The sequence below is a fragment of the Oncorhynchus clarkii genome, chromosome 18 (genome assembly GCF_045791955.1).
Source record: "Oncorhynchus clarkii lewisi isolate Uvic-CL-2024 chromosome 18, UVic_Ocla_1.0, whole genome shotgun sequence".
Taxonomy (NCBI): Eukaryota; Metazoa; Chordata; class Actinopteri; order Salmoniformes; family Salmonidae; genus Oncorhynchus; species Oncorhynchus clarkii.
Window position 1 is genome coordinate 51823229 of NC_092164.1, and position 10793 is coordinate 51834021.

Genomic DNA, 10793 nt, shown 5'->3' on the forward strand with positions numbered 1-10793 from the left:
CCGTATCCACAAAGCGTCTCAGAGTAGAACATTTGTCTTAAGTGCTGAGAATAGAGACGTTTTATTCATACTCTTATTGGTAAAAACAAAAAAACTATGTATGAAGCCTCTTTAGTCATAAGACTCCCACCTAGTCGACAGATATTTAGGACACTTCATGCCTATACATTTGGCAAATGAAGGCATCTAGGGCTTCTGTTAACTTTTGATTGAGTTTAATGAAAATTATAGACCTTTCAAAACTTGTATGCAGCATTATTGGCAAGTGACTTGATGCCTACTGTGTCAAAGCAATTTAGAGTTGTTAAAACGGGAGTGACGAGTGTGTTGATATAACTGTAATATTGTCCAAATTCCACTTGTAACAACCATCAGAATTGGTTAAAAAAAAAGGTTATGCATGCCAACATATTAGATAATAGAGTAGGCAAAGTGATCGTGTCAGGCAAAAATGACATCAAACGTTTTTCCGTTGCAAAATTTGATATACAGTCACATTCACTGTGGTTGTCTGAAGTGTGCTACAAAGTTCACAATTGGCGATGCCTTATGCCTTGGTTATTTCCCATCATTTGCAACAATGTCAATGAGCGTCATCCTGATCTTTGTTTTACCTCAAGCTGTCCTGGGGCGGCAGGTAGCCCAGTGGTTAGAGCATTGAGCCAGTAACTGAATGGTTGCTGGTTCATAATCCCTGAGCTGACAAGGCAAACATCTGTAATTCTGCCCCTGAACAAGGCAGTTAACCCATTGTTCACTGGTAGGCTGTCATTGTAGATAAGAATTTGTTCTTAACTGACTTTCCTGTTTAAATGTATACCTGGCTCAAAGTTTGTCTGGTCACATAATCCTAAAACCTACTCTGAGCTGGGATTTCTTGTTGTCTTAAAAGAGGTTTTAACAGGATTCCTAGGACCTTTTCTGAGATGTAGTTGACTACTTAAAATTGGTGAAAGTCCTCAGTGGCGCTGTCCATGCTTTTGGGCACTAGCTTCTATCTCAAGGCCATCAGATTGTTAAACAGCCGTCACTAACAATGAGTGGCTGCTGCCAACATACTGACTCAACTCTAGCCACTTTAATAATGGACAAATTGATGTAATCAATTTATCACTAGCCACTTTAAACAATGGCACTTTATACAATGTTCTCATACCCTACATTACTCATCTCATACAGTATGTATATACTGTATTCTATACCATCTAATGCATCTTGCCTATGCTGTTCGGCCATCACTCATTTATATATTTTTATGTACATATTCGTATTCATTCCTTTACACTTGTGTGTATAAGGTAGTTGTTGTGAAATTGTTAGGTTACATTACTTGTTAGATATTACTGCATGGTCAGAACTAGAAGCACAAGCATTTCGCTACACTTACATTAACATCTGCTAACCATGTGTATGTGATTTATTTGATTTGTTTATTTGATTTGATTTGTTTGGATTTGATTTGACCTATCTCTATGGTTTAAACCGTGAAGGTTGAAAATAAAAAACTTGCCCTTCATAGATATATGAAAAAAAACTGGTAAGGGGCCCGGGGCTCTGCGAGTAGGAATACCACAAATCTTCAGGGATTGTTTGGGGAACGTTTTTTAGGACAACCTCAGGACAATGTTAGGATAACCTCAGGACAACATTAGGACAACCTCAGCTGAGTCTGAATGGAGCACGGTGCAGGGATGACCCTGCAAGGCTTTACTTTGCTAAAACGAGGCTTCTCTTTTTGTTTGAAGACTTTTATTGAAGACAGGGGGGTGGCCGTAGCAGGATATAAAGCAATGTGAAGGAGAGGAAAACGGAAGAAAAAGAGAGGAAGAGAATATATAGGTGGAGAAAAACAGAGGAGAATTATTATTATTTTTTTTCATCTGAGTTGACTTCACAGGCCAGCTTTTTGTGTCTCCAGTTTCAGGCTGTGTGTGTTGTGTTGGGGATGGAGGAGAACCACACAACAGGAGCAGAGAGAGAAATAGCTCTGCATCTCCCGAGGAAGGGGGAGATCATTTCTCCTCTCCCCCTCACCCTCCCAGTCTCAAATCCTTCACCATTTCTCCCCCCTCTTCCCCCCTAAGACCTCTGCTGACACACAGCAGTCTGCAGCTCACACCCACATGGACGCACGCACACACACACACACACCGATCTAACTCAGAAAGCAGGGGAGGGTTTAGGAAACGAGCTCAATATTTATATTTTTCTTTCTGTCTTTTCCTCTCTACCTCCCGCCACTTTCTCCATCTTTCTGTCTCTCTCTTTGCTCCCTCTCTCTATCTTTCTGTCTCTCTCTTTGCTCCCTCTCTCTATCTTTCCGTCAGTTCTACAGACACACACTGGGAGGAGAAACACTACAATATTTTATCTACAGTCACATTCACTGCGCTGTATGAAGTGTGCTCTTTAGAGTTCACAGCTGGCAACTGGTTATTCCCAATCATTTGCAACAATGTCAGTGAGCGGAATCACTATCTTTCCTTTGCCGTACCTCAATCAGTCGTGATTATCAGCTGATATAAACTTTTAGGAGTTGATTTACTCCTAGCTCTAACTTTGTCTGAGCAGTGTTTTTGTTGTTGTCTTAAAACAGGTTTTAACAGGATTCTTAGGACCTTTTCTGAGATACTTTGGGCCCTGATACGGGCCCTGATCTTAATGAGCACTTGTTTCCTTTAAAATGGGGTCTGTTTGAATAGACAAAAATAAACAGCTTTATACGAGTAAAAAAACAAACATGCAATGCTAGCTCCATTATGGTGGCACAGTGGACTAATTCCATGGATAGAGAACAGGAGATCATTGATTTGATTCTCACTGATGCCGTGCCACAATAAATGTTTGCATGATTAATGCCTAAGAAAATTCCTTTCCATGTGTTCTATCTGTGATTGGAGTTCAAAAAAGTTAGCCCAAACTAAGCTAGCAGTGTTATTAAAAGTCTTATTTAAACATGTTCTCAGAACGTTATTTAATTACTTTCAAATAACCTATAATTTCCATTCTCAGAAAGTTAATAAAACCTTCCAGGAGAACTTTCAGGGAATCAGAACCTCCTTGTAACCTAAAAATTCACTTTCGTTCTCAAAAGGTTCGAGTTCACTGGTCAGGAAACGTGTGGCTTTGTTCGCAGAACAAATGAGAAACCAAACACTTACGTTCCCACAACTTCCAAGGAACCAAATGTGCTAGCTGGGATATGACCTATTCTGCACTATTGTACTAAAAGACAAGCCAGGGAGAATATCAGCCATTTCTATAGGAGCAGAGGAGGGTAAACAGCAATTTTTCCATAGCCTAAGTTTGGCTGTTTATTTTGCTTTGTTCTAAGGTATGCGGCTAAGTGATTCTGACCCCCCTTCTGGGACCCCGTGAGAGTGGATCAGGTTAAAAAGCAAGCCGGCCAAGGGAGCTCACAGGGCGGTTCCAAGCTCACAGCAGGTCACTGATGCGGTGGACGGCAGGAGCGCAATGCAAACATTGGATGTGCGTGGAGGAGAAAGGCGCAGAGAGTGAACCCCACGTGAGTGCGCACGCACACACACAAACACACACACACACACACACACACACACACACAGACACACACACACACACACACACACACACACACACACACACACACACACACACACACACACACACACACACACACACACACACACACACAGGGCCCAAACTATACTTTGTCATATGAGTTTGTCATAAGACCACCCACATCAATAGATTCCGCAATATAACCCACAAATGGATCATGAATGAATGGTATAGTTTTGTTTTCTAATGGAAAATGAGAAAGACTAAACATTCATGTCCTTTAATAATTATGCAAATTGCCATTTGTGACAATCACAGAAACCTTTTAAGTTGAGGTTGGTATCCTGTATAGACACAGAAACCTTTTAGGTTGAGGTTGGTATCCTGTATAGACACAGAAACCTTTTAGGTTGAGGTTGGTATCCTGTATAGACACAGAAACGTTTTAAGTTGAGGTTGGTATCCTGTATAGACACAGAAACCATTTAAGTTGAGGTTGGTATCCTGTATAGACACAGAAACCTTTTAAGTTGAGGTTGGTATCCTGTATAGACACAGAAACCATTTAAGTTGAGGTTGGTATCCTGTATAGACACAGAAACCATTTAAGTTGAGGTTGGTATCCTGTATAGACACAGAAACCATTTAAGTTGAGGTTGGTATCCTGTATAGACACAGAAACCATTTAAGTTGAGGTTGGTATCCTGTATAGACACAGAAACCTTTTAAGTTGAGGTTGGTATCCTGTATAGACACAGAAACCATTTAAGTTGAGGTTGGTATCCTGTATAGACACAGAAACCTTTTAAGTTGAGGTTGGTATCCTGTATAGACACAGAAACCATTTAAGTTTACCCATAATGACAAAGTGAAAAAACGTTTTTAGATATTTTATTGAAAATGAAATACATAAATGTCTCATTTACATAAATGTTCACATTCCTGAGTCAATACTTTGTAAAAGCACCATAGGCAGCGATTACAGGAGTCTCTCTGGGAAAGTATCTAAGATGTGCAACATTTGCCCATTATTCTTTGCAAAATTCTTCAAGCTCTGTAAAATGTGTTATTGATTATTGCTATTCAACCATTTTCAGGTCTTGCCATAGATTTTCAAGTAGATTTAAGTCAAAACTGCAACTCGGCCACTCAGAAACATTCACTGTCTTCTTGGTAAGTAACTCCAGTGTAGATTTGACCTTGTGTTTTAGGTTATTGTCCTGCTGAAAGGTGAATTCATCTCCCAGTGTTTGTTGATAAGCAGACTGAAGTTTGCCTCCAGGAATTTGCCTGTGATTAGCTCCGTCCCGTTTCTTTTTTATCCTGGAAAACTCCCCAGTCCTTAATGATTACAAGCATACCCATAACCTCTCTGGTCTTTGTGGGAGAATCTGTGTTTGAAATTCACTGCTCGACTGAGGGACCTTACAGATAATTGTATGTGTTTGGTAAAGAGATGAGGTAGTCATTTAAAAATCATGTTAAACACTCTTTTAGTCAATGCAACTTATTATGGGACTTCTTAAGCAAAGTGTTACTCCTGAACTTATTTAGCCTTGCCATAAAATGGGGTTGAATACTTATTGACTCAAGACATTTCAGCTTTTCATGTTTTATTAATTTGTAAACATTTTGAAAAAACATAATTCCATTTTGACATTATGGGGTATTGTGTGTAGACCAGGGACCAAAAAATCTAAATGTAATCAATTTTAAATTCACGCTGAAACACAACAAAATATGGAAAAAGACAAGGGATACTTTCTAAAGGGACTGTATTGGCCATTAGGTGGCGGACTCTCTCCTATAAAAGTTGCTGACCCAGGCATTCCACACACACACACACCCACCCACAAACACAAACACAAACACAAACACACACAGTGGGTTCTGACGAGGTAACTTTTCCCTAAGTGGTAAATCCAGAGGAGGCTGGTGGGAGGATTATAGGAGAATGTGCTTATTGTAATGGCTGGAGTGGTATATATGGAACGGAGTCAAACAAGTGGTTTCCATATGTTTGATGTGTTTTATACCGTTCCATTGATTCCATGCCAGCCATTCTAATGAGCCCGTCCTCCTATAGCTCCTCCCACCAGCCTCCTCTGGGTAAATCTCTCTAATCACCCTCCTACCCAACATTTTTATCTCTACCCTGAAACCCTCTCATACAATTAGCACCTCGATAGATACATAAACATGAGAAGTAAATCTGTCCCTATCTGGATCCCCTTATTATGCACAGACTAACCCCGTTGGGTTGGATCCTGTTGTTCCCTACCCTAACCCACATATTTTTTTATAACAAGTTTTCTAATCTCTTTGATTTCCCATTATAATTAAATCCATGAAAATCAACCCAGTTTTACCTATTAAAACAAAACAAGTGTTTTTTGTTGTTGCTCTGGTACACATCATTTCACTTGGGATAATGTTAATAACACATTTCTACAACACTATAAAAACAGCATAAATAGCTACTTGATATTAAATGTATATATGTTAATTGACAACCATAGCCCCATTCTAAAACTTTATATTCCATAAATAGATATGATATAATCAATGTAATCAAACGGAATATCTGAACAATTAACCAATTAATCAATCAATCTGGTTCTGATCACCCTGATAGATCAGGTCAGGTGTTCTCTGACAGGTCTGTCATGAAGGAGTTGTAAACGATGCCGAGGTGAAGCATCAATCAAACTAACCAGTCTGATTAATCGACCTGGCTCTGATAACCCTGATGGATCTATGTGATCCTGATCAGGTCAGGTGTTCTCTAACAGGTCCGTCATGAAGGAGATGTAAACGATAGCGAGGCGGAGCGTCTCGATGCGTGACAGCCTCTTCTCGTAAGCAAAGGTCGGAACTTTTCTCCGCAGCTCATCAAATGCCTCGTTGAGACTGAACATCCTCTTCCTCTCCCGGACGTTCGCCGCCTGACGCTGGCCCACATTGATCACACGCCTCCGCTTCGACCGCCCGGTGTGTGTGTCTGAGGTGTGTGTGTGAGATGTGTGTGAGAAAGAGCCTGGGCTGTAATAGGTGTAGGCAGATGTGCTCCCTGTGGCCATCTCATGCAGGGGATGTCCGTGTCCGGTTTGTTCCCCCTCGCTTGTACCTGTTTCCCGGTGGCTCCCGTTAACATAGGAGAGGTTGTAGTACCGGCCCCGGTAGCCAGTGACTGGGAGAAAGCTGTCCATGAGCTGTTTTGAACCCGAAGTGGACTTTGGGTGAATCTCCATGAGGTTTATATCACTGACAAAGTCATACAGTGCCGAGTCCCCAAGACGGCCCTGCCTCTCCATTTATAACACACACACACACACACACACACACACACACACACACACACACACACACACACACACACACACACACACACACACACACACACACACACACACACACACACACACTCACGACTCACGACTTCAGCACGACTTCTGTCTGGAGGGAGAGTTCATTTAATGAATATATAGTCCTGTTACTTTAGGAACTCAGTCAAGCACAATAATCTATAATCTGAGCCGTGACTAGATTAGGGTCTGGCTCCATGAAGGTAAACGCTCCAACACCATTCACTTTAAGCCTGATGATAACCGACACAGTTGCCTGCCTTGGTTGTGGTGGAAGACATCAATCCTCCTACCGTTATTCCAGATTTTCAAATCCTATGTAGGCAGTTGGGGTCAAAGGATCATGAGTTTAATTTAAAAAGTGTAGTAAAATCTTTTTGCCAAAATATTGGATGAAAGACACACCAATCTTGTTTAATGTTCTTGTTATGATTTTTGAATAGCTGTCCAGTCCCCACCTGATGTTTCTAAATCCTGTCAGGCTGCGAATGGGTGCGTTCCGAGTTCCTCTTTGGCTCGAGTCCAACCGCCAAACCGTCATCTGTCCTGCTGTTTTAATAAATCCCTTCTCTCCTCTCCCCCAGCGCCACGCCTTTCATGTCCTTATACTTCTAAACGGAGTCCATTTCAGAAGTGAACTGTGAGCTGATCTCCATGGAAGTGAACTGAGCTGGATAGGAGAGTAGTAGCCTCAGGTCGGGCCCACCATTTGATGTGTTGTTCGTCTGAACGCTTCAAGCATTAATGAGGTAGTGAAGAGGACAGCCAGTCCAACCTGAGGGTCATTCAGTCCTGTTTGCTCTCCTCTCTCTCCTTCACTTCATAGGCTAAATAATGGCACTTCTACCACTTACACAGGCCAGAGAGGGAAAGACACCAAATAGTACATTCCCAACTGTCGCTATCCTCCACAACGCTTTCTGTTGCAAATTAGTGTAAATAGCTGCTCGTTCCCATGGTAGGAGGACAGTGTCCACACACCAGTATGGGCCTGGATGGGAAGCCAGAGAAGAGGAGAGGAGGAGGAGAGGATAAGAGGTGGAGAGAAGGAGAGAATGAAAGGAAGAGAGGAGTGGAGGAAAGAGGGAGAGGAGGAAATAGGGAGAATAGACCAAAGGAGGAGAGGAGACCAGATGTGGAGAGGAGAGGCCAGAGTAAGACAGGAGAGGAGGAGAGAAGTAGAGAAGGAGAGGAGAGAAAGAGAGAAGGCCAGGGTTTACCTAGGGGTCCTCGGGAATGGACCTTACTCACACTGGAACACTGTGGGAAATTACATCATGACCTGGGGTACAAACTCACAACCCTCTTCACAAAACTCACAACACTTCATTCTAAAGAAGCAACATCATCCATACCACAGTCCCAGAAAAGCCATACAGTCTGGGTCTGGGGGAGCAACATTACAACAGTGTGTGTGTGTGCAGTGGTGTAAAGTACTTAAGTAAAAATACTTGAAAGCACTAAAGCCTCTTCGGGATGGGTGTCCCCAAACCGGGACGGTTGTTGCTAATGTGCACTAATGTGAATAGACTGACATTGTGTACATCAGCCAACTTTCCAGGACATATGGGCAGAAAACTTAAATTATTGTTAATCTAACTGCAGTGTCCAATTAACAGTAGTTATTACAGTGAAATAATACCATGCTATTGTTTGAGGAGAGTGCACAACAACAAAACACTTTTATCACGGCAACTGGTTTGATACATTCACCTCTGAAGGTAATTCATGTACTTATATTCAGGAATCTTGCTCTGATTTGTCATCCTGAGGGTCCCAGAAATAAAATGTAGCACAGTTTTGTTTGATAAAATCAAATGTAGTTCAAATGTAGGAATGTCTCTGGCTCCACACCCACCCCGCCCGGCCATCTAGATGTGTGAAAGTTAGTGTATAAGCTAATGATCCATCATGTATGACATTCCTGGGACTGTGTAAACTTACATTTTTTATTACCATAGCATTTTTGTTTGTTCTCTATAGTTATGTACTTAAAAAATGTATCAATTGACCAATTCGGCACATTTGGGCAAACTCCTGGCAGACTTGATACAAAATATTGTGCAGCAATGTAATTCTTCGCTGGCTCAGTCTGAAACTTTGCACACATACACTGCTGCCATCTGGTGGCCAAAATCTAAATTACACCTAGACTCCTATCTGAAAGTATGGCATTTCTCTTGCATTTCAAAGAATATGGAAAAAATGTAAACACATGTTTTTTTGTTTGTATTATCTTTTACCAGATCTAATGTATTATATTCTCCTACATTCATTTCCCATTTCCACAATCTTCAAAGTCTTTCCTTTCAAATGGTATCATTGCTTCAGGTCCTGAGCTACAGGCAGTTAAATTTGGGTATGTCATTTTAGGCGAAAATTGAACAAATTTGGGGGTATCTGTACTTTACTATTTATATTTTTGACTACTTTTACTTTTACTTCACTACATTCCTAAGAAAATAATGTACTTTTTACTCCATACATTTTCCCTGACACCCAGAAGTACCCATTACATTTTGAATGCTTGTCAGGCTAGTAAAATGGTCCAATTCACACACTTATCAAGATAACATCCCTGGTCATCCCTACTGCCATCCCTGGCTATCCATCAAAAAAAATGTAACTACAAAATGATGCCGTCTGGTTTGCTTAATATAAGGAATTTGAAATTATTTAAACTTTTACTTTTAATATTTAAGTATATTTTAGCAATTACATCTACTTTTGATACTTAAGTATCTTTAAAACCAGATACTTCTACTCAAGAGTAGACTTCTACTCAAGTAGTATTTTACTGGGTGACTTTTACTTGAGTCATTTTCTATGAAGGTATCTTTACTTTTACTACAGTATGACATTTGGGTACTTTTTCCACCACTGTGTGTGTGTGTGGTCAGGTGCATGTATGTCAGCACTCAAAGTTTAGTGGTTCTCCTTAATCTCTAACCCCTTCCCCAAGACCTGCCCCACACCTCTCTCTCACACACACACACTCTGTCTCTCTCTCTGTTGTCCTGGTAGGAGGGTAAACGGTGACATTCCTTTGGTAGTCGTGGAAATGCTGTGAAAGCACAGCTGTACTAAGATATGAGGTAATCTCACCCTGGGGCTGCTGGGTAAATATTGGTCTTAAATAAGAAATAAAAACCCAAGGACACACACACACACACACACACAGATTTATATTAATCCACTTGCAAAGCACATTTTAACATGACCATCAGTCTGTATCAGTCTCTCTCTGTTTATTATCTATGCATAGTCACTTTAACTCTACCTACATGTACATATTACCTCAATTTCCTCAACACCGGTGCCCCTGCACATTGACTCTGTATCGGTACCTCCTGTATATAGCCTCGCTTATTTTTCTTAAATCTGCCTTGTTGGTTAAGGGCTTGTAAGTAAGCATTTCACTGTAAGGTCTACTACACCTGTTGTATTCAGCATTTCACTGTAAGGTCTACTACACCTGTTGTATTCAGCATTTCACTGTAAGGTCTACTACACCTGTTGTATTCAGCATTTCACTGTAAGGTCTACTACACCTGTTGTATTCAGCATTTCACTGTAAGGTCTACTACACCTGTTGTATTCAGCATTTCACTGTAAGGTCTACTACACCTGTTGTATTCAGCATTTCACTGTAAGGTCTACTACACCTGTTGTATTCAGCATTTCACTGTAAGGTCTACTACACCTGTTGTATTCAGCATTTCACTGTAAGGTCTACTACACCTGTTGTATTCAGCATTTCACTGTAAGGTCTACTACACCTGTTGTATTCAGCATTTCACTGTAAGGTCTACTACACCTGTTGTATTCAGCATTTCACTGTAAGGTCTACTACACCTGTTGTATTCAGCATTTCACTGTAAGGTCTAC

At 40.9% G+C, this 10793-nt stretch overlaps 1 protein-coding gene across 1 annotated transcript; it reads right to left on the reverse strand.

The window, feature by feature from the left end:
* Window positions 1-6314: 6314 nt before the first annotated feature.
* Window positions 6315-6854, reverse strand: LOC139372709 (fer3-like protein). The gene has a single exon (XM_071112501.1). It carries the CDS (start codon window positions 6852-6854, stop codon window positions 6315-6317), a length of 540 nt encoding a protein of 179 aa, XP_070968602.1.
* Window positions 6855-10793: the final 3939 nt, after the last annotated feature.

Coding starts and splice junctions, on each gene's coding strand:
- LOC139372709 (XM_071112501.1), bottom strand. CDS start 6,854: ATGGAGAGGCAGGGCCGTCTTGGGGACTCGGCACTGTATGACTTTGTC.